Source organism: Vigna unguiculata, chromosome 5 (genome assembly GCF_004118075.2).
Source record: "Vigna unguiculata cultivar IT97K-499-35 chromosome 5, ASM411807v1, whole genome shotgun sequence".
Classification (NCBI taxonomy): domain Eukaryota; kingdom Viridiplantae; phylum Streptophyta; class Magnoliopsida; order Fabales; family Fabaceae; genus Vigna; species Vigna unguiculata.
The window spans coordinates 46,022,917-46,045,902 of NC_040283.1; the positions used below are offsets into that span (position 1 = coordinate 46,022,917).

At 32.8% G+C, this 22,986-nt stretch overlaps 5 protein-coding genes across 7 annotated transcripts; 1 reads left to right on the forward strand and 4 right to left on the reverse strand.

The window, feature by feature from the left end:
- The first annotated feature begins 604 nt into the window (after positions 1-604).
- Positions 605-3,914, forward strand: LOC114183862 (fructokinase-2-like). Its single transcript, XM_028071021.1, has 4 exons — positions 605-1,084; positions 2,318-2,650; positions 3,314-3,430; positions 3,564-3,914. Exons 1-4 carry the CDS (start codon positions 671-673, stop codon positions 3,690-3,692), a joined length of 993 nt encoding a protein of 330 aa, XP_027926822.1. The 5' UTR covers positions 605-670; the 3' UTR covers positions 3,693-3,914.
- On the reverse strand, positions 2,889-7,574 carry LOC114183863. Its single transcript, XM_028071023.1, has 8 exons — positions 7,256-7,574; positions 7,066-7,175; positions 6,839-6,988; positions 6,500-6,741; positions 5,577-5,687; positions 5,282-5,326; positions 4,303-4,426; positions 2,889-2,994 (listed from the first exon to the last, which is right to left on the reverse strand). Exons 1-8 carry the CDS (start codon positions 7,356-7,358, stop codon positions 2,929-2,931), a joined length of 951 nt encoding a protein of 316 aa, XP_027926824.1. The 5' UTR covers positions 7,359-7,574; the 3' UTR covers positions 2,889-2,928.
- A 558-nt stretch (positions 7,575-8,132) lies between these two features.
- LOC114186280 (LRR receptor-like serine/threonine-protein kinase EFR) lies at positions 8,133-9,742 on the reverse strand. The gene has a single exon (XM_028074338.1). The coding sequence runs from the start codon at positions 9,466-9,468 to the stop codon at positions 8,230-8,232; it is 1,239 nt and encodes a 412-aa protein (XP_027930139.1). The 5' UTR covers positions 9,469-9,742; the 3' UTR covers positions 8,133-8,229.
- A 365-nt stretch (positions 9,743-10,107) lies between these two features.
- On the reverse strand, positions 10,108-12,374 carry LOC114183169 (B-box zinc finger protein 24-like). The gene is made up of 3 exons (XM_028070085.1): positions 11,891-12,374; positions 11,189-11,488; positions 10,108-10,625 (listed from the first exon to the last, which is right to left on the reverse strand). The coding sequence occupies exons 1-3, from the start codon at positions 12,071-12,073 to the stop codon at positions 10,380-10,382; spliced, it is 729 nt and encodes a 242-aa protein (XP_027925886.1). The 5' UTR covers positions 12,074-12,374; the 3' UTR covers positions 10,108-10,379.
- Positions 12,375-17,999: 5,625 nt separating this feature from the next.
- Positions 18,000-20,543, reverse strand: LOC114183477 (protein ENHANCED DISEASE RESISTANCE 2-like). Of its 3 annotated transcripts, none has more exons than XM_028070503.1 (3): positions 20,347-20,543; positions 18,506-19,461; positions 18,000-18,215 (listed from the first exon to the last, which is right to left on the reverse strand). In XM_028070503.1, coding segments are annotated over exons 2-3 (948 nt in total). In that variant the 5' UTR covers positions 19,453-19,461; positions 20,347-20,543; the 3' UTR covers positions 18,000-18,214. The 3 variants fall into 3 exon arrangements, with proteins under 3 accessions (XP_027926304.1, XP_027926305.1, XP_027926306.1); XM_028070504.1 differs by having other exon boundaries at positions 18,506-19,464; positions 20,347-20,525; XM_028070505.1 differs by having other exon boundaries at positions 18,506-19,467; positions 20,347-20,525.
- Positions 20,544-22,986: the final 2,443 nt, after the last annotated feature.

The following is a 22,986-nucleotide window of genomic DNA, read 5'->3' on the forward strand; positions in this document are numbered from 1 at the left end:
CCAGATGAAAAGAGAAGAAGCAAGTTTGAATATAAAAGTAGGGTACGGTCCAAATCCATCAACATTCACGCCCCAACCCAAACCAATCCCTTATTACCAAACTTCAACAAGTTGCAGAAGTTTAATGCGCATCAAATTGCATTAATTAATTAATTAGATTAATTAAATAATCCTATATACTTCCCTTAATACCATTATTTCTTAAAATCATTTCACTCTTTCAATGAATGATATACTATTTTCATATATCATAAATATTGATATAGTTTGTTATAAAAAGAATTAATTTCTTATTTCATATTATCATAATTAGAATTTTAAACCACTATCTGAACACAAACCATTACCACATGTTGAGAACATTGGTTTGGTTGAATGTAGTACGTTGAATAAAAACATATAATAAATCACAAATTTTGATAATAATTATGATTATTCTAAAAGGTTCAATATTTAATAGATTGGTTGGTTGAATGGCTAAAATATAATCCAATGGCCATTAAACTCTTACTATTATTATAATGATAATAATAATAAAAGGAAAAATTAAAATTTTCAACTCTGAATGAGCTCCTTCTATATAATCACTACCAAACCAGCGTTTTATTCTCTTTCTCTTCTTCCTTTCAAAGAACGTTTCAGAAAGTCCAAACACATTCTCTCTCTTCCAATGGCCTTCAGCAATGGCGTCCCTGCCACCGGCACCGGCCTAATCGCCAGCTTCGGCGAGATGCTCATCGACTTCGTTCCCACCGTCTCCGGCGTCTCCCTGGCGGAGGCTCCTGGCTTCCTAAAGGCACCCGGCGGCGCCCCCGCTAATGTCGCCATCGCCGTCGCGAGACTCGGCGGCAAGGCCGCCTTCGTTGGAAAACTCGGTGACGACGAGTTCGGCCACATGCTCGCCGGAATCCTGAAGGAGAACGGAGTCCGCGCCGACGGGATCACCTTCGACCAGGGCGCCCGCACTGCCCTGGCGTTCGTGACCCTACGCGCCGATGGAGAGCGTGAATTCATGTTCTACAGAAACCCCAGCGCCGACATGCTCCTCCAACCCGAAGAACTCAACCTCGAACTCATCAGATCTGTATGCATCTTTTCCCTCTCTCACACTCTCTCTATACTTTCTGGCGATTTTTTTTTTTCTTCACCTTTTCCCGGAAAACCAAGTCTTTTGTTTTATGCGTCCGTTCATGATCGAGATGTGAGACCTGTGGAGAGAGACCGTGATGTCACGCGCGTGGCGGTACACGTGGGCGTGACTTTTAAGATGTTGCCACGTCAGATTATGGGAAGTGGGGTCCATCACTAGATCTAGGATTCACGAGTAGGAGTCACCACCCTTTCGTTACGTTAAACTTTTCGAAAATCAATGATTTTCTTTAATACGAAATATTACCGAACAGCACCGATCATGAACATTGGTTGGTGGTGGTGGGTGGGGTTGGTGGATCATCGCGGCACGTGAGTCACGTGCCAGATTCATTTGGGGGATGGTTATGTTTCCTCTCGATCCAACAAAACAAAACAAATATAGTACTATTCCGCAACCAAAGTTTTGTTCTTTTTTTTTTCTTTTTCAATTTTCTAATTTTTATTTCCTGTGTGGGTTTTCTTTGTCGTTCGTGGTTGTGCACGCTTTAGGATGAGAGTGGGATTTGAGAGGATGGATTATGCGTTTTTGTGTTGTATCTGTTTGACTATTTCGTAGATCAATTTTTGATGTGTTCCTTTAGCCGCCGTGCTGTCATGACCCATGCTGTGGTGGCTTTGACCAACATCTCCACGCGATTCTAGCCTTTATTCCCTTTTCTTTTACTATATATTTTGTTTAATTTAAGTAATTAGTAGTATGGATTTTATACTCTAAGGAAAATGTTTAGAAAAATTGGAAATTGGTTCGTTTATTTTCCGCTTCAACGAATTTAGTTGTTTGTTTGAATCTCAAAATTGTATGCATTGATCGGTAGAACTGATAAAACTTTTGAGATGGGTTATGATTTTCAATGTTTTTTAAATAATTAAAAGGTATTAAAAAAAACGGTCGGTTGTATTGCACTAATTATATATATCCATAGCTTGTGAATGAAGGGCAGTGACTGTGGGTCCATAATTTATAGCCTATAGGCTATAATAGCAGGTAAGGTTTTATACTTACAATAAACGAATAGAAAAAAAGTGTATGATTCGGTGACCGTATCATCATGCCTAGTACAATGAAGCCAATTGTGTATTGATGAAGATTATTGGTGATTGTTAAATTGGTATACATTTAGTAGAGTGAAATAGGTGGGTGTCTAACTGAAACTTGAACTGGCAGGCGAAAGTTTTTCATTACGGATCAATTAGTTTGATCGTGGAGCCATGCAGATCAGCACACTTGAAGGCAATGGAAGTTGCCAAAGAAGCTGGGTGTCTGCTCTCATATGACCCCAACCTCCGTCTTCCCTTGTGGCCCTCGGCCGACGAAGCTCGTAAGCACATACTGAGCATATGGGAGAAGGCTGATTTGATCAAGGTCAGTGATGTGGAGCTTGAGTTCCTCACAAAAAGTGACAAGATTGATGATGCTTCTGCTTTGTCATTGTGGCACCCCAATTTGAAGTTGCTCCTTGTCACCCTAGGAGAACAGGGTTGCAGATACTACACCAAGGTAAAAAATAACTTCACCTCACCTATCTATCCCTTTTCTGTCTTTTACTCTTGTGTTGAATCTTGGATGCTTTAATGCTGTCAGAGTATGGTAGATCCGTAGATGTTTGTTGCGTTTGCTGTGATGTGTCATGGTCATTCTGAATGCTTTGCAAGTAAGATAGGCTTGTAAACAGGTTCTTTCTGGCAGGAACGGGGCCACCACGTGTTTTTCTGCTTCTCATCATCCTTTTCTTCCCTTTTTATCAAAATAAATCAACTTCTGTGTTTGCTTTATTCTCACTTGTTACCAGGGTAGCTCTGCACTTTCCAGCCCACTTTTGGAAAGATTATAATTTGAATATTCTGCAATAGAGAGCACGTCAAAACGGTTTGTTGTTTGCAATGAAGCCATCTCTCACCCCAAATATCATTTTGATGGCTATAGTATGCATATGCTGTGGCTACAAACTAAAATTGAACTGTCTGCGTTCAATTTTTTTTATTGTTTTTAAAATAACCTGTTTTTAATATCGTGTGGTACTTTCACCTTAAAAAAACTGAAGAATTTATTCAGGAAGGCATCTAATGCCTGCACGTGTCAGCGGGTCTCTATTTACAATAATTTTGCTAATGTCTTCTGAACTGAAACACTAATGAATTTCTTCATTTTTTCCTAAACCAGAATTTCAAAGGATCAGTGGATGCTTTCCATGTCAAGACAATTGATACAACTGGTGCCGGTGATTCCTTTGTTGGTGCTCTGTTGTCCAAGATTGTCGATGATCAGACCATCCTTGAAGTGAGTGCTTAGCTACCACATCCCCCAAATAACTTATTTTATATTAATTTAGTAATCTTGATAAAATCAAAGTGATATTTGTACGGATCCCGTTATATTGATGATCGATCAAATTTTTACCTACTGATTGCAGGATGAATCAAGGTTAAGAGACGTACTCAAGTTTGCTAATGCATGTGGAGCAATTACAACTACCCAAAAGGGAGCAATTCCCGCCCTTCCCAAAGAGGAGGATGCACTGAAACTCATCAAAGGGGCATAGAATCTTTGGACAAAAATGCCCAATCATTTCGTTTTCTTCCCCCCCGATGTTTCAAGTTTCCTCATGTTTCTTGGATTTTCTTTGTAGTACTTTGTTTTTTTTTTCTTTTTTCCTATGCACTGGTGGCGAGATCATGGGTTATCAGGTTTTGCCAAATAACGTTTTCTATGAAGTTTTGAGAATTAGCAATTGAATGAAGTTTTGCCAAATCATTAGTTGCAACTCTAACCGCCTTATATTTTTAATAGCTGAAGTTCTTATGCCTTGTTCAGTTTGAGTTTGCACGATTGTTTTCGCAAACTATTGTTCACGTCTTTGCTATGTTCAAAAGCATTAGTAACCCACACAAAAATCATCCACTAAATAATCTATAAAAAGGAATTTAAACTTGCCAATTTATTCACTATATCACCAAGGATTTGGTGGTACAAGGCGTGTTCTTTTAACAGGAATTTAGAGTCCACGAACGGAAAATGTTGTAACAAAAATTTCGTGGACTTATGTTTCAAAACCCTTTATACGACATTTATAGGACGATTTTACAAAACCCTTTTCTGGCAGGTAGAGGAGACATTTATAGGACGATAGCTTGAGGATTACATTCACTAACCTCCATCTTTAACGACTTCCAAGCGCTTGCACATCTTTCCCATTTAGCCTGCATTTGAGCCAGAAAAGCCTCTGCCCATTCTTCATTACTCCCTCTCATGCTTAGATCATAAGGCACTGAAAAACTGTTTCAAAGTGCTTAAAGTGTCAGATATCTTCCGATTGACTTCATAGAACATTCGTATGACTTTCAATTCCATTCATTACTAACAGAAGACAACAACGCGACCATGAAGAAGGAGATTAAGACTCGTCCAACAAAAAACAAAATATTATGGTTGTGAAGGAGCTATGACCATACCGTGGAGTTGAGTGGCAATTTAAGATCACCAATTAAAGCCAACGGTCTGGCAGATGCATACTTAAAAAAGAGAGTGAAAAGTAATGTGTGCATATTGTGCAACAGTATCACATTCCTCCGTGACAAGCTCTTTGCTTGATATTGGGGGGTTGGGGGATGCAAGACAATATTAGTTTTCAAATCTAAGGCCAATAGCCATGGTGTAAATAGCAACGTATAATGCATCCCCACCTTTTTATTGTAAAAACCATTTGGCAAAAAGACGATTATTCTACATCTCAGCTTCATACATGAAACCAAAAACTCATCTTAAAAATCATGGGAATTGAATACTCGATACAATTGTCACTTTTTCTACATTTTCCTTCCAAGCTAAAGCATGTATACCTTAAAGTAGACAAGAGCCATCTAACACAAATGCCCCAGATCATTGTTATTTTTTTTTTTTGGGGTAAAAATCAGATCTCCTCCTCACACCTTTTGAATGTGGGACAGATTCCAGCTTGGGTGTTAGCTGGGCCCGGTTCACAATATGCTTTCGGTGGGTTTCAAATCCATACAATACAACTAAAATCTACCAATATGGAGTTCAGTTTGTCACTTAAGCAATACCTCTAGTTCGATTGCGAAAGTTTCTAATTTACTAAATGATATTCACAAATCCAAATGTAGTAATTACCTTAGCAGCTCTTCAGCTCGGGTCCCTTTCTTGAGAGTACTATTCCTGCAAGATCTCAAAACGATGTATTTTAATAGTTAATCCAACATATTTGGTAACTAATTATTTCATTATCCATGTTATCTAAACCCCCCATCCCCCCTCTTGGTCTTATTTATTCTTCATCATACTCTGTTTTTTGGATAAAAAAAAATCAAAACAAATATATTCTGGGGAATTTAACACAGTTTCTACATCAAGTATATAAAGGAAGTTTCATAATCTAAGGCATGAACAAATGACTAGGAAAACAAACCTGCAGACAAACACTTGAAAAATATGGAGATACTTGGTCGAAAGATTATAAATGGCATCTGCAATGTGCTCTTTGCCAAACAAATAGACCACTGGATATCCTAGAAGCCATCTGAAGCAAGTAAATACAATAAAATGAGATACTCCCATCACGTATATGAAATAAGATGAAAATAGCTATGGCATTCTTTGAACCACTGTTGAAACAGCCTAAGTTCATACTGGTTTCTAAAATAGACCAAATTCGGTGACAATCGTATTACCGTGACAGACTAACTAATCTAGTCTCCAGTTATCCATAACAGGTGACAATATTAACTATCTAGTTTAGTTGGCATTCAGGGTAAATATACCAGTGTAGACTGTAGACAACAAGTTTACTTGAATTTGAATCATCCCACTCCTTGAATTTAAAGAATCAGGTAAGACACAGTAAAAACTGATGATTGAAATCTGTAAAGTCTTGGAAGGGCTAAGAATCTGACACAATGAACTACCCATTCAGCACAAAAAAAGTATGAGCTATAACCTATGATAACATGCAAGCTGCGAAACATTCCAGGCTAATAATGCCACAAACTCTACAATGTGCATGGAGCACTATTTACAGGACACAGCAAATAGATGGATAATCAGTAGTGTTGTGCGCAACAAGAAATTAACTTTAAGAGAGTCCTCCGTGAAGAACGGGAACAAGACTGATCAATCCTATCTCCCCCACAAATTTGCAATCATACCACACTGATAGCAATACACCAAAAAGCAAAACAAAATGCGTAACTAGAAAATTTGCAGAGACCGGTTAAAGCATAATCCTTATAATCAGAGTTAGTCAAATCTACGTGCTATAAGGGAGAAAAATCAAATGAACGACTGGATAAAATGAACATGTACATACATAGGTTGAAAGGGAATTAGAATTACCCATTCAAGGTCGGCACAGTGATGTCAGTGTTGTCCATGCAGTCACTGAGATCAATGCAGTCAGTAGTAGAACGAGAAGGTAAGCTCTGACTCCGACAAGTGGCATCGGTTTCGTCCGTACATTTGTCATCTTGCGACGGCGAGGGGTCAGTGGCTCTCTCGGGACAGAATATCGTCAAAAACAACCTCTGAATCGATACAAGCTGCATTGCTAACTGGCTTTCCTCAATTTTCGTTACCATCTGAAGACACGTAAAAATGATTGACGAAACTGAAAGCACGAAAAATCGTAGAGGCAGGAGAGGGAGAAATTGGTGAAATCGGTGGAAGTAGGAAGACCTTAGGGTTTTCCGATTGAAGGTCGACAAAGAGCAACGGTCGGTGAGAATTGAAGGTTGAATTGAGAAAGTGCGTTAGTTCGGTGAGGTGTATTAAGTAAATCATGTCTTGTATAACCATTATTCGTATATGCTCGAAAATTAGGGATTCCTGGAAGAAGAACTGAAGATGAGATAACGAACAAGAGATAAGAGAAGGAGAATAGAATACGAGAGAAGATGATTCACCCTTTGTGCGAGTTGAAGGAGAGAAGAGAGGTGGTGTTGGAGTTGAGGCATGATTCCGCCGTAGTCTACCATTACAACCGCACGCATTCTTGTAATCAGAGCAAGCATATCTGCAGCCACGCCGTGAAACGAATCAAAATCAACGATGAAAGAAACATGGAAATTGAGACGGAGAAGCTGAGAAAAAAACCCAATTGTAAGCGACGCTTGGAAGAAGGCTTGAGGCGCCAATTGATATTGGTTAAACACGCATCCAACACCTTCACCCCTTCGTCCAAATCTGAAGCTTCCATTAAGTTGTGGTTACGAATTGAATTCAATATCCTTCTTTCTGATACCCTTCTGTATCGCTGCAGTGCAGTTCAGTTGCTGCTTCCTACAGTTACTGTATCGACTTTCTGATATCCTTCTTCCCGTACCTCACAAATTTTCAAAATAATTATTTTCAGATTTAAATTTTGGAAATAGAATTTCGAGAATGTATTAAATACATTTTGGAAAAAGTTTTTTGTAAAATTTTTTTTGAAGTAATCTTTTTAGAATGCACATAATGTCTTTTGTAACAAGTTTTTCAACACCCTCCTTACATGAAATATGTTACAAAGAATTTATCAGAACACGTAAAATACGTTTTTTTCTGACATTATAGGGGTACGGTTAGTAATTATGGGGTACAGGAAGCAATTGCCTACTTAGATTTTGGGCCAGCCCAGACATGATACCCATTAGCCTGTACCAGGCCCATGATGCTCCCACCCACATTTATACTGGTTTTTTAACAATCCTGGGATTGTATTTATAACATTTTCTTGATTGTATTTAGATTCATCAATTTTATGAAAACATTTCTTTGCTATTTTCTAATTTTTTTAGTTAAGAGAATAAATTTTATATGAATTAATAAGATGAACTTATAAGGATGGAGAAGGAAGAGTAGCCAAAACTTATACTAGTTCTAAACCTCTGGCACAAGCCATTTTTCCATTGCAATCTTAGTGAATAACTGAAAATGCAAAGTTATTTATCTTGTATTGACAACAAACAAATATGGTTCAGCAAAATTTATTTTCCTATTTGCATACAAATTCTACGCTGAGCACATTGTTGATCTAAACAACCACTGCACTTGCTTATGGTTGATTGTGTTTGTTTGGACATCATTTGTCATACGTTGTGTTGGCCGACACATTCTGTAGATGGTCTCTGTCTCCCCTGGCAGAGACCAACACTTGTTGGGCACTTTAGACAGTTCTTTGCAAGGCTACCTTTAACGTTTGTGGAATGTGAAAACTCCCGAGGAAGATTTCCCGTTAGAAAGTTGTAATCTAAGTGCAGTCTTCTCCATGATGACTTCACTTTTGTGCCATATTCCAAGGGAATTGAACCAGAGAATTGATTGTTAGCCAAATTGATCGAGGTCAGGTTCACAAAGCTAACCAAATTCACTGGCAAATGACCCTTCAGATGGTTCCCTTGAGCCTCAAGCACCTGAAGACTTTGCTCTTGCAGAGAATAGTTGATAACCTCTAATGCTGTGAAACGGTTGAAAGAAACATTGAGGTGAACAACGTTTCTCAAAGAAAGAACATTCCCACTGATGGCACCTGAGAGTCTGTTGTCACTCACATCTAACCACTTCAAGTGTATGAGTCCCTTGAGGGGTGTCAAGTGCCCTGAAAGGATGTTATGGTGAAAATACATGTTTCTCAAACTCACTGGAAGGTTTGGAAGATCCCCATAAAACTGGTTGAAACTGAGGTCTAATGTGTTGAGTTGCCACAACCCTGTGAGGTTTGGAATTCTTCCAGCAAATTCATTGTTTGACAGACTCAAGTATGATAAGGTTCTCAGAGCAGTGATATCAGTGGGGATTAGACCTGAGAGCCTGTTCCCTGAAAGATCTATGTATCTAACGTTATTGAGCCCTGTGATTGTTTGTGGAATTGCCCCAGTGAAAAAGTTCTGTGACATTGCGAGTCTTGTTAGTTTCTTTAGTTTGCCAATGGTTTCTGGTAATGGACCACGGAATTTGTTGTTGTTGAGGTTGAGGACTGTTAACTGTGTGAGGTTCCCTAATGCTGGTGTTAGAAATCCTTCATAGCCAATGGCATCGAGGTCAACTTCTGTTACTCTACTAGAGGAGTTATCAAGGGGCAAGTAGCACAATATTCCTAGGAATTGTGAGCCAGTGCTTTCACATGGATCCACTGAGAAGTCCCAGGTGCTGAGATAGGAAGAGGGGGTGATTGAGTTGGGATCAATTGCATTTTTTATTGCAAGAAGGGAAAGAGTGTCGTCTTGGAGGGTTGAGCAATTGGTTTGTGATGGCACGAGACAGAGAATTATGGTTAAGATGGAATACAGAGGAAAGAGGATTTTAGTAGGTGTTCTTTTCTCCATCATATGAGAGAAATTTGGTTTTGCTCTGATGTTGTTTGTGGATAAGAATTTCCAAATGCTTTTTTATAACACCCTTGAGGGATAGGCAAGAACTTGGTCATCCCAGTACAAAGTATTATTTTCTAAGTGATATAAATACCTTCAGCCACGCCAAGAACTTGGTCTACCTAGATACATATCATAAAGATTAAGCAGCTGAACCAACTGAACTTTGGACACAACTCTTGTAATCTTGTTTCAGAGAATTTTGTAGTCTTGTTTTTGTTGTAGTTTTAGCTTTTTTAAGGAAGTTGTTTTTGCCAAATTACACTTTAAATATAGTAGTGATGATATATCCAATTTATCATTGGCTTAAAAAAAGTAATTTTATTATAATAAGGTTCAAGTGGGCATGATATTTGAAACAGTAACAGAAAAGAATAGGAAATAAAAGAATTAAAAAAGTAACTTTATAATAAGGTTCAATTCCATTCAAGAAAAAAAAACATATTTACTAATTAGCTACACACTATATCAACTAGTAATAAGAAACAAAACTAAATAGCCTTATTTCTTGCATACAAATAAAATGAACTCAAATTATTGGGATCAATTAGGAAGATGTGACAGTGGGAGAATCCCTAGTGTATAAAGCATGCACAATGACTAAAGACACGAAAATTTCATTCTATGTTATCCAGCAGAAAAACATCAAAAGTACAATACTTATCAACTCCACACATGTCGCCAAAATCATTGTCCTTAGTGAAGTATGAATAATTGAATATACAACATATCAACGTGTCTGGTTGGAATAGTTTATTTTTGAGAAAATAATAATCTCTGTCGATATTTCACTGAAAGAGATTTTACAGAAGACCCCATAATTAGTCTTTCCAATCATGCATGTAACATCCTAAATGGAATCCGTGTTCTTATCCAAGATCAGGCACAGTAAAGTACTCATCATCATCATCATCATCATCATTTAGGACTTCAATCCTTGGTTTTTTGTGTGACATGTAGGACTTGGAGGTTCTGTATGAGGCAACACTGCTGCTATTATTAGTTACCGGAAGCTGAGGTACTTCAGCTGCAGCCAAGGCTTCCTGAGTAAATTGTTCACCAAAAATACCCACATCTGTAAGCCATTCCAGCTCTCCAAATTGTAGAGATTCCTTCTGAGCACAGTCATAAAACCAGAGTCACAAATATATATAAGGGAAGAGGCACATCACAAAATCAAGTACCAGAGTTTAGTACAATGTTATGTATAAACATATGGCTATCTTTCCTAAACAATTGAATGCTTGATTAAGTGAGTGCATGTGTCAAAATAAGTAAGAAAACAATTCAAGATAAAATTTTCAATGTAATTCTTGTCCTTATCAATCTCTTGATCAGGAAAAAATCAATGAAAACCAAACTGCATTGATCTGACACTTGCATCAGGCTATAAGGCTAAGAGGATTGTCAGTGACGGTGGGATACATCCCAGAAAAGCAATCACCTAGCTAAAGAATTTTCTATTTTCTGGGGTGTCTCAGCATAAACCAAAATTTTCACATGTACCATGATGATTGGCTACAACCATGTTATTATTCTATGTGGCAATTCAAAGGGACAACAAACGAAACATGTACATGTAATGCTACTAACTTATTTCAGCTATAATACTTTGTTGAGTTAGTTCATTATATATACATATGCAACTAAATCATTATGAAACAAAGCTGCCTCTTACTTTCTCAGGTGATTCAAAGCCTGTTAACTCCAAAAAGTCATCAACAGCCCAAGAGGATGTGAAGCTAGGCACTTGCTGAGAAGGAACTTTGGTGGGAACTTGTTGTGCATTCCTATTGGGAGGCTCCAAGTGACTGTTTTCATTGTCTTTGGTGCAATTAGAACTTGAGGCCACTCTGATACCAGTTGCTAGGAACCGCTGGTGGTTTGCAGAGAGGCTTCCAGCTGAATGAATCGGTTCATCACAGTCCTGACAGAAGAGTGCTCTGTCTTCAACACAAAATATGAATGCTGGCTTGTCCTATTGGTGGAGAGAAAAAGAACAAGACAAAATGAGCAACAAAGATTTTTCATGTTTTTACATTCCAACATCCATCAGATCTATAAGACAATTGTATTCCCATTTCACCAAAGCTGTTAACTCTCCTAAACCAGGTTCCATCAGTTAAAACAAGTGTCTGCATCTACTAAGAACATAGAAAATAGCAAGTAACATTCTCAACACACACCACCAGAAAGTTTAATCAACTCTTAACATGTCTTCAAGAAATAAAACAAGATTTGTCCAATGTTTAATAGGTTCAACTGGGGCATGTATAACATCATTAGTAAAAAAACCGAACAAGATCAGCATAGAAATAGCTCATCGAATTATTTAAGGAATCCTAAAAACTATATAGACACAGAAATATGATGTTCTTACCTGGCAAATGTCACATCTGGGAAGCTTGTTCGATAGACATTGAAGGAGAAGCCTTTGGTGCTTGCTTGCAAGCTTGTTTGCAGCATGAACTTCAACATCACATTTGGCACACAAAGCTGCCTCATCTGCGCAACAAATCACTGTTGCAGGAGCCCTCTCACACACATCACACTGAATTTTCATGTCAGTTCTTCTCCCTTAATTGTCACACAAAGAAATACTCAGAACCCTTTAGCAGACAACACTTTGCAGAGGCAAAACAAGGAGAATCATGGTGCAGAAAGATTAGGACAAGTTGTGGAGATGAGAACAAAAAAAGAACACAATTAACTATTGAAGTACTGCACAGAACAAGTATTTAATGTGGTTGAGGACAGAAAAAGAAGTGACTGGATGAGATTTGAGAGCATGTGAGGAAGATAAGGAGTTGGATGTTGCATTGCATTGCATTGTATATCAGTTTCTGCAACAACAATAAAACCAACAGGGATCAGTGGGGTTACCTTGTCAAAGGTGTGTGTGGCTGTGAATGCATCAACAAGTACAACTCATTTTTGAGTGGACACTATATTTCCTTCATATTCATTCTATCTTCTCTAAAATAATAAGACACTTAAAAACAGCTGCAATGTATCTTTTGAAAATCTGATACAACTACTTCTTTTGAATAATTGTGTGTCTCAATTTTTCAGAATTAACAGATACTCTCCTCTCTCTGATCTAATATTAAATATCTGTAGCTTAATTTTTTTGTTCACGCATTGCAAATAAAATTAATAAAGAAAATAATAATTTAACTATTAAATTTTGACAATTTTTTTTTATAATTTAATTTATCATTTTTTAAACTATTTTAAAATATTAAAAATAAAAAATATTTAAAAAATACTATCTAAAATTATAAAAAAAAATTGTCAAAATTTAATAATAAAAAATTATTTTCTGATTAATAATGATGAATGTTATTTGTTGAAATAATGTTATTAAAGTAATTCTATTGTCTTGATAAATGCATCTTTTTTTATTTACTATGAATATGAAAATTAATGTAAACAAATTAAAAATTAATAATTTAGTGAAAATTAAGAACATCAGTCAATTAAAAGTAAAAATAAAAAACTGAAATTATAAATATTTGAAGACGTGTGATTAATTAAACTAAACGTTCAAGTTCAACCCTCGTGCATTTGATATTTTAGTCAACAAATTGACTTTTTCCAATTGGATGGAATGAATTGGTATCAAAATCAGCCATAGCATCGCCACATATAATATTTTAAAATAAGCATCTTATAATTAATAATTTGAAATTTTAAGAGGATAATAATTTAATTTATATCTTGAAATAATCCAGAATAGAATGGTAGTGCAAGATGACAACGGGTTGGATAATATATAGTTAGTGCTTAATCATTCCGTCTAACAAAATAAACCTGACATATTTGAAAAAATATACATGTAGGTATTTCTGAATATTCACATATATTTTTATATATTTTTTAATTTTAAAGTATACTTCAAATAAAATAAAATTGTACATTAAAATATTAAAGTGAATAAATTTAATTTTGATAAAAAATAAATTTAAATGAATTACACCAAAATACAAATTTTTAAAAAATAAGCTTAGTCCAAATATATATATATATATATATATATATATATATATATATATATATATATATATATATATATATAACATTGTTTTTGATTACTTAATTTTTAACAATCATTAAAATAAAATTTAGGTATAATAATTGATTAGTCCCTCAATTTTTTGAGTTGGTTCATTTTAGTTTCTGAATTTTTGGAATGTTCTTTGGTCTTTGAGGTTTTGGAAGATGCAATTTGATACCCTTATTTTTTAAAGTTGTTCAATTTAGTACTTCCTGTTATAGTTCAATTAAGGTCGTATGTACACTGATGAGTTGTCACTATGCAATAAAAATGTGAGTGAAGTTGCTAATTAGGTTGATTTGTTTGTTGAGTGTAGTTAATATCATTTTAGTCTTTCTTTTGATGTTTCCTTTATCATGTGTATTCAGTATGATATTAAGATTAGTTGTTTAATTTATTGCACAATAACACTTCACCACTATAAAAACGATGTTAACAAACTCAAAAGTTCATGAATAAATTAAACAAAATAAAAAAAATTGAGGATCAAATCAATAATTATACCTAAAATTTATTAATAGTTACTAGAGATAGTAGTAAACAACTTATATTTACAAATCGAATATCATAATATTTATATTCATTCCAATGAAAAACAAATAATTAAATAATCATACTCATGGATCAAACATATCAACTAAAAATATCTATTAGTGAATGGCTAAACTAGTGTACAACAATTCTGGAAAGATTTATTTTAGTGGACATACAATGTAACAGATCTTGTTGGCAAAATTTCAACAAGTAGTAATACATTATCCAACGTCCACATAAAAGGTAAGTGGTTATTTATTACATATCACAAATAATACACACAAATTTTCTTTACACTATTCTTTAATTAGAAAATAAAATCCTTGTAGTAAAAATTTACATCGAAGGATAATATATGTATATTATTGAGATGAAGTATAATTTCTAATTAAGCAACATTACAAACAAGATCTTCACACAATCTCATTTTTGTTGACCCATGGAATGAAACATCTAACAGTAACAAGAGCCAAAGAGTGTGAACTCATTCTGATCCTAAAAACCCTTATTTTAACTCGTTTCTTAGACACCACCCTACGATGCATGCTCAAAACAACTCCCATGGCTGCTTCATTAACCTCCTTCACCGATTTCTTCAACTTTTCCTTGAAGCTTCCATTGTTGTTCCTCTCCAAACTCAGATGGTAACTGTTCAGAAACGCTCTTCTCGCCTCACAAAATTCACGACCACGCCTTGACCAACCTCCATGGTCAAGCTGTGGATTGTGTTCGACATGTGATTCATCAGAACCTTCATTTGGACGAACCTTGGAGTGTCGCATTACAAGAGTACGAAGAAACAGTGAGAACCACATGTGTGGATATGAAGAAAAGGTTAGTAGAAACAAAAGGGTTTATATAGTTAGTAACATATTTAAGATAAACTTGGTTTAGTGGTTAAACCGTATTGGAAATTAGTGTAAGTTGGTGGCTTGGTTACACCCAAGATGAAGAAGATTAATGTGCAAATGCTGCTCAGAGTTTGATGCGTATAAATTGTTCTTGAAATTGACATGTTATTTATTTTGGAAATGTAAATTTTGGTTGATATCTTTAACTACCGTTGAAAGGCAATGAGATTCACGAAGTTGCAGTGCGGTTTTCCTTCCTAGAACGGATAAGGTCAAAAGTTAGATACTAATTTCTTCTTCTTCTGATTCTGATTATGTTTTCAAGGTTTGAATTTGATTCAGCGTAGTGCATTGAATAAGCAAAAGGAGTCTGCAACTAAACCATTACTACTGTTGCCAAATGGCAACAAAATAGTTGAAATTTGGAAAAGAGTGATACAAACGTTACCAACTGTGATTAATTGACTACACTCAACAAAAATGACAATTATAATACAAATATATATATATATATATATATATATATATATATATATATGTATATGGTTAAGGATGAATTTATTGAATGCAAGATTGGAATTTGTTTTCATTGAAAAGTTCGTATAAAATTTATTCTCATATTTTAATAATGTGTGGAATTTGTTATTGTCATTAAATGACAGTACTGGGTAAATTAAAAGGTTTACTTACATGCATATTTAATATATGTAACTTAAAAAAACATATTTTAATTTTTTTTTCTTTTACAGTTTTCACCATCTTTTTGTTTTCCATATATTAATATATTAATACGTGAATGTTAAGTATAATTTAATTTTGTAAAATCAAATTGTAATATAAAATTTATCTATATTTATATATTATTTATAAATTCGTCTTAATTTATAAATTTTATGCAGAATATTAAGCTTTCTAATTGATAAAATTAGAATATCTTAAGTTTTTTTTTTTTAATTTTATTTTAAAGTTTTGGGTTTCCTTTGAAAAGACACTTCGGAAAAATAAAAAAGAAAATAAATTTAAATTATTCTTGGTCCAATGACATTGGGACTATATTAAGTGTATTTGAATATTACCTAACTAAACTTTTCCCAAAAAAATTTCACCAAACCAATGTCACGTTATTTGTATAACTCTACCCATTTACAGCAACAAGTCAAAATTCAGGTCACAAGTATCTGAATTGTTTGAGACGATGTGGTAGTTGGATGAAGAAGAATGGATTGAAATTCTATTTATCGAGAACCAAATTCACATTTGGTTTTTATATATATATATTTTTCTTCTAGAAACATACTTTTTAAATATTTATATAAATTATTAAAGTAACATGATGTATATAATTTAGAAATCTGTACTATTTTATATCTAACTAATAACCTATTTTTGTCCGTCTAAATAACATTTAAATGATAATAATAACAATATTTATTAAATTAAATTGATGTTAAAAAATAATAAATGTTAATGTTAAATTTTCATTTAATAGCTTAAATATGTAGAAAAAGGTAATATATTTATTATAATTAATGTTATATTAGAAATAATATATTATTATTAATTTATAAAATTGTTACTGACTATTAATTTAAATTTATTATTGATTACAAATATTACACAGAACGTACGAAGAATAATTAATTTACAAATAAAATTGTAAATATATTAACAGATATATTATAAAAATGAATTTTTTTAGTAATAGTTTGAATTTATTATTAATTATACTTTTATAGAAATAAATCTATTATAAAAATTATATTTATTATAACAAAAATAATAACAACAATATTTATTAAATTAAATTGATGTTAAAAAATCATAAATGTTAATGTTAAATTTTCAGTTAATAGCTTAAATTTTTAATAGATAAGTAATGATGTTGCCATAATTAATGTTATATTAGAAATAATGAATTAATAATGTATTAGTATTAATTTAAAAAAAATTTTATTGACTATTAATTCAAATTATTTATTGATTAACAATATTATAAAAAATGTAGTAATAATAAATTAATTTACAAATAAAATTGTAAATATATTAATAGATATATTATAAAAGTGAGTTTTTTATTAATAATTTGAATTTATTACTAATAATACTTTTTAAAAAATAAATCTATCATGAAAAATTATATATTATGCTTCTTAATTTAAATGCTTTTATTAATATTAGTTAATTATATTTTTATAAATTTTTTTAGAGTGTTTTTTCATTTAAGTTATGTCATATGGCTTGTTAAAATGACATCTTTATGTTGTTTTAGTAGTAGGTTGAGATTTCCCCCCACCTTGTTGTGATATTGTAGTATTTATTGATAATTTCTGTTAAATCTATTTTTAGTTTCAATGATTTTGGTTTGTGTGGTAAAAAAAATATTAATATTTTAATTGGTAAAATTGATTAATTTTTAAATTTTGATCCAATCTGATCATTAACTTAAAATATGTGTAAATTTAGTCCTACCAATCAAATTTACGCATCTTATATGAATCTTATAGGAGTCATAAGACTAAATTTAGTCAAAACTAAAAATTAGAAAAATTTTATATTATAGGAGTGATGAAACTTAGTCAAAATTAAAAAAATTATAAATAGTTGATATCCGACGGAGAAACATAGAGGATGTATATCTGTCTTCACAATGGATGATAAGAGAAACATCACGAGGGTACAGAGTAATTACTCGCAAGTTAAAGATAGCTAAACCTCTATGTATAAACATTATGCAATCCTATGCAAAAATTAAAAAAAAAGACAAGAAAAAACTTCCTCTTTAATATTTGTTATTCCCTCCTCAAATTTGTTTCTTTTTTAATATTCGTTATTCCCTCCTAATTTTTTTTTTAATATTTGTTATTGTTTTAGAATAACAATTAAACGACATATCAAATGCTTACCAATAATTCAATAACTTGTTTTCGTAAATTAAAAATGTTTATTATTTATTATTTAATATTTAATTAAATATGTAATTTTAGGATTTTAATTTTTGAATTCAAAGTTATGGGGTTTGTTTCTTGGTTTTCTATTTTTCTCAAATCTGTAAACGAAATAGTGAATCTATACATAACAGTCCAGCTAAAAGAATGTAGCCACTCTTAAGGTTTTCTAAGTTTCTGTAGTATTACATAATACTCACATAGGAAAGAATCAAGTAATACAACAGATGCTATGAACTGAATAATAAAAAAATGGCTAAAAGAATAATCATCTCAAATTGAACTCCACACCCTTCCAATTCCTTCACTCCAATCTATCTGCAGACAAAATCATTTCACATTAAACCCAAAATGACAAACCAAACATAAGTGCTTGTATGTTTTTAAATTAAGGAAGTTGAGAAATACAAGATTTAACACAAAATCTTTCGATGGTGATCTTATATTATAAAGTATGTGTGTTATCAAAATAGACTTTTATATCATGGAATCATGGTAAGAAGTAGACTTTAAACTTAACTCAATCTCATAAAATTAGCTTGTGAAATAAAGTTTACACCGATACGAGAGTTTCAACCGTTATCAAATCACAAATGCATAAAACTCACCAGTTTTTGGCATCAGTTGGATTATCTTTGTGATCTGGTACAATTTTTGCATGTTGTGAATCAGAAGAGGAACCATCTTCTTGAGGACCTGAATGAAGAATATGGGAAAAGCCCTGTCCAATTGACTTCCACAATCTAGTAGGTAAAGATGTTTGTACTTCGTCACAATTCACAACAGGTGATGGTTCAACTGATCTAGCAGAAGCAGGGTCAAGATCAGAAAATCTGAAAGCACCTAGAACTTTCTCAGGAAGCTCTGATTCATCTTGGCTCTCAATAAGAAAAGCCAAATCAACGGTCAAAGTTGAGATATAACCAAATGCCAAATGAACTATTGCACTTGCAACCATGGAAGACCCTATATCAATATCTACTTCTATGAAATTCTCTCCTGTGCAATATTTACATGAAAGGGCACGCCCAATCACACAAATAGCTTGTTCTCCAACAGCTTTTCTAACAATCCAAGGACCTTTTACAATGTTGGCAATCAGCTTTAGCCTTGAGTTTCTGAATGCATTGTCACCCTTCAAAAATTTTTCCATTAGGGAATCCTCAACAACTCTCTCTTTGGTTGTAAAATAAGCAATGGCACTATAGTTATCTTTGTTTGGGACTTGAACATTGAAGGCCCATACAAAGGGCTTTTCAGCTCCTGGAAACTCATTATCAATGACCTTCCTTACCCTACTATTTGGATCGTTTAATATCTCCCCAATTTTCACAGAACTTTTAATCCAATCAAAACCAAGAGGCTTCAGCAGATAATCACCAGCAGGAACCTTAATCCTTGTCTTAAAATACTCAGGGCCTCTCACCATGAACACATCACCAGGAGGTGTAGCCCAACCGTTTGAACAATTGTCTGGCTCAAGAAGTGGAACGGCCCCTTCAGATATTATCCTATCTATCCATTCAGATTCCTTTATATCACCAACGCTGGCCATAAATAGGTGCTGCTTCTTCCCCAGTAATAACAATATTAGCTTCTTGATAGTAATGAAATTAAAATGGAAAAATTTTCTTTACCAATATGATTGCAAGAGAAACAAGAATGCTGCATGCATAAGTGTTAATAGGTAGGCTTTAAGTTAAGTCAATTCACAGATCGACTTGTATCACAAAACACATCTTACAAGTTGGTTTTATGAAATTGAGTTAGGTTTAAATTTCATCTCTTAACGAGAATACTTCTTAAACTCAACCCAATTCCAAAATTTACAAGCTTTGCTCAATATAGACAGAATTTGTCTCTAAGGAAAGATTATCCCTAACTCCCAGTAAAAAGGGCGTATACCTAAAAACTTATTATTGTCAGTAAATTTCATTGGGTTTTAAAACTTAAACCATGATCATAGAATTCCATTGAATTCTGCTAGCACAGACGCGCAACAGAACCAGATGAACAGCAATAATTCATAGACTTTTTTTCAACCTATGTAAGATACAACCTTTGTGTCATTTAGCAGCCAACTACAATGCAAAGAGCCAATAACCCATATATAGAGAAGGAATTATACCATCAGTTGAAAATATTACACTAACGAGAAATCAAATTTGGAAATTATAAGATTGTTACATTAATTTCATAACTGAATACAATCTGAAAAGAACTTTACTTTACTTTAGGAAACATTTAAACCCTTACGTCAGAGAGAATATTACGAGGCAAAACAATGGAGAGTATAAGAAATTGCTGGTTAAACAATTCAAGGAAACAAGGTTAACTAGAAAAATTGAAGTAGAGGGAGAGGAGGAAATTGTAAAGAGTGACGAAGGAGATAGCATGAACAGTCAATTTAGAAATGAGAAGTAAACAAAGATAGATAGAAATGAAATACCTGTGTTTGTTTGAACTGATCAGAGAAATCAAAAGGGTGTGTAGAAGAAAACAGCACAATCCTCTTGTCGAAGTTGAATTGAGGAAGAACTGAAATCAAAGGTTTGTTTGTTTGGGAGGAACAAATGAAAAGGTTTTCGTGTTGGTAAACACAACCGACAAACAAAGGGGCGAAGAACTCGAACTTTACAATCCACGTCATCCGCTATCCATATATTATATATGTTTTATGGTTAAGGAAGTGCATTATTCATTAAATTAATTAACTACTTATTTGACTTTTATAAATTAATTTGAATAATAGAAGATAAGAAATATTATACGAATTTATTTTAGAAATTTCTAATTTATTCAATTAATAGATAATTTATAATATATTTAGTTTATTATTTTTTATTATCTTTAATTTCTTTCTAATTTACTTTTAATTTTATACAAACAAATTATTTCTTTTCGTTTATATTTTTAAAATTTTAATAAACATTCAATCATCTTTTCAAAAATAAAAATTATAGTTATATAATAATATGATTTATTTAAAAAATGAAAAATTTACTCATGAAATAAAATTTGTTTAACTGTGTCATTTTATGTTTATTAGCTAGTGTACTAGGTAGGAGTTCAGTTTGACAATGAATGTTGAATTTTGTTGGTTATTTCCTTTTAATTTTTTCTTTCCTTTTAGGATGTATTTGAACAATGTAATTTTTCAAGCTATGTGTGCTTGTTGTTCATGAGTGTGGCTATGTACAATGAATGGTTCAAATGTTTTTACTATTAATATGAAGATACTAATGTAATAGGTTGATTAAGTTATGTTTGATATTCTAGTTAAGAAAATTTATCAAATTGTGTTAATTTTTGTTTATTTATTATTACATACAATCTCAAATTCGTTTATTACATGTACTTTCAGAGATTATCAATAGCTATATTATTCTGCATGAATGTTTTCAACTTTTTCTCAACAACTATTTTTTAGCTTGTTTGTCTTGGGATTGATAATTTGGATAATTACTATCGGTTTTTTTGTTATCAAAGCTTTACAAGAATTTGATTGAAGAATAGCTATCAAAATATTGTTTTTTGACTTTTGACCATGTGTGTATATATTGTAAATAAACCATCATAGAATTACATTTAAAGCAGAGTTTCGTTCTCTAATATCTAGTTTATTTTGTTAATGGTATCGAAAGGTTTGTACTGTAATAATGTACAATTTAATTTAATTGGTTTAATAAAAAATTGTCAATGAAATGAATTTTTTTTATTCTTATTTATACAATAGAGTTCTAAAAATATCATACAAACATATCAAATTTCATAATTAAAAAAAAGTTAACTTAGTTCAATCATACAAAAATTAATCATTAGTTGTCTCTATAATAAAAATTCATTGAAATTTTAGAATGATACAATATCTAAACTAGCCTAACTAAATTTTAATTATTTATTTGATGTAATCTTGCATCCATCTTGAAATAAAATAATATAAGATGTATGTCAGTAATTTTAATAAATATTTTGTTGTATGTCATTGTTACATTTAAAAAAAAAATGTAAATACTAAGCATGTTTATGAACCTCATTTGATATGGTTGAGACAAAACAAATATTAAATATGATTTCAATGAGACTAAAGTTGATGACCCCAATAAATCTTGACTCAACTAAAGTAACGAAGGTTTCATTTTTTTAATTCATCAAACTCTTTAAATGTCTATTATTTCTATTTTTTTACCTTATTTTTTTTAAAGTTAATACCTTTGGATGTTAAAGTTTCAACCATTTCCTGAATGGTGGTAAGATGAGTACCATGTGATTGATGGTTCAATCGAATCACAACCACTTTCTTCTCGGATTCTAACACCCTTTCATAAATCACGTTTCATGATTATGGATAGTCTAATACATCACGTTTCATGATTATGGATAGTCTAATACATCATGAGCTAATATTAAAAGTCTTGAACATAGTTGTTTAAAGTGTTTTGAGTTATCAACATTAATTGACTTTCCACTGTGGTTAATCATTGTATCACTTTCCGCATGTCTTGTCCACCTCTTTAATATATATTGTTATGGTAGAAACTTGATATCCTTGCAAAATAACATTCTTAATGAATGACAACACAATATTCAATATTGTTTAAATTTTCTACAATTACAAGTAATTGTTTACTCTCCATTCTCTAGATATGACTTATGCGAAACTCTCGATTCTTCTTTTTCTTACCACCCGTACCCGCAAGAATCCATTACCTATTAAAATTAAAAATTACAATTTATAATTTATACATCCTAACTGTTCCGGTCTAGAATTAAGGACCAAACCCGAACTATGATAATTAACTACCGTCCATAATCCTTCCTCCTTTTTCTTAATCCCCCATGTATATATAGGGTCTTTTAGCCTTAAAATCGTCATCTTACAACCAGATCTTTAGCTAACCAACCTACCCACTTCTCCACTATTCTCTCCTGAATCTCGCATGGGGTGGTTATTCCTAAAATCCAGGGATATTTGCTCGTCACCTCGGCCACCTCGGTCCAAATGCTCATAACCTCGGTCTGTGACTAAAACTCGTTGTTTTATGATAAATATTGGCTTAAATATACATTTGGTCCCTATTTTTGTTGA

Excerpts from the sequence above, each read along its gene's own strand:
- LOC114183169 (XM_028070085.1), bottom strand. The coding sequence starts at position 12,073 with ATGAAAATTCAGTGTGATGTGTGTGAGAGGGCTCCTGCAACAGTGATT. Across the intron at positions 11,489-11,890 it reads CCAGATGTGACATTTGCCAG|GACAAGCCAGCATTCATATT; the intron begins GTAAGAACATCA and ends CTCCACCAATAG. Across the intron at positions 10,626-11,188 it reads GCTTTGAATCACCTGAGAAA|AAGGAATCTCTACAATTTGG; the intron begins GTAAGAGGCAGC and ends GACTGTGCTCAG.
- LOC114186280 (XM_028074338.1), bottom strand. The coding sequence starts at position 9,468 with ATGATGGAGAAAAGAACACCTACTAAAATCCTCTTTCCTCTGTATTCC.
- LOC114183477 (XM_028070503.1), bottom strand. The coding sequence starts at position 19,452 with ATGGCCAGCGTTGGTGATATAAAGGAATCTGAATGGATAGATAGGATA.
- LOC114183862 (XM_028071021.1), top strand. The coding sequence starts at position 671 with ATGGCCTTCAGCAATGGCGTCCCTGCCACCGGCACCGGCCTAATCGCC. Across the intron at positions 1,085-2,317 it reads ACCTCGAACTCATCAGATCT|GCGAAAGTTTTTCATTACGG; the intron begins GTATGCATCTTT and ends TTGAACTGGCAG. Across the intron at positions 3,431-3,563 it reads ATGATCAGACCATCCTTGAA|GATGAATCAAGGTTAAGAGA; the intron begins GTGAGTGCTTAG and ends TACTGATTGCAG.
- LOC114183863 (XM_028071023.1), bottom strand. The coding sequence starts at position 7,358 with ATGGAAGCTTCAGATTTGGACGAAGGGGTGAAGGTGTTGGATGCGTGT. Across the intron at positions 7,176-7,255 it reads CAAGCGTCGCTTACAATTGG|ATATGCTTGCTCTGATTACA; the intron begins GTTTTTTTCTCA and ends GCGTGGCTGCAG. Across the intron at positions 6,989-7,065 it reads TCCTTCAACTCGCACAAAGG|GAATCCCTAATTTTCGAGCA; the intron begins GTGAATCATCTT and ends TTCTTCTTCCAG.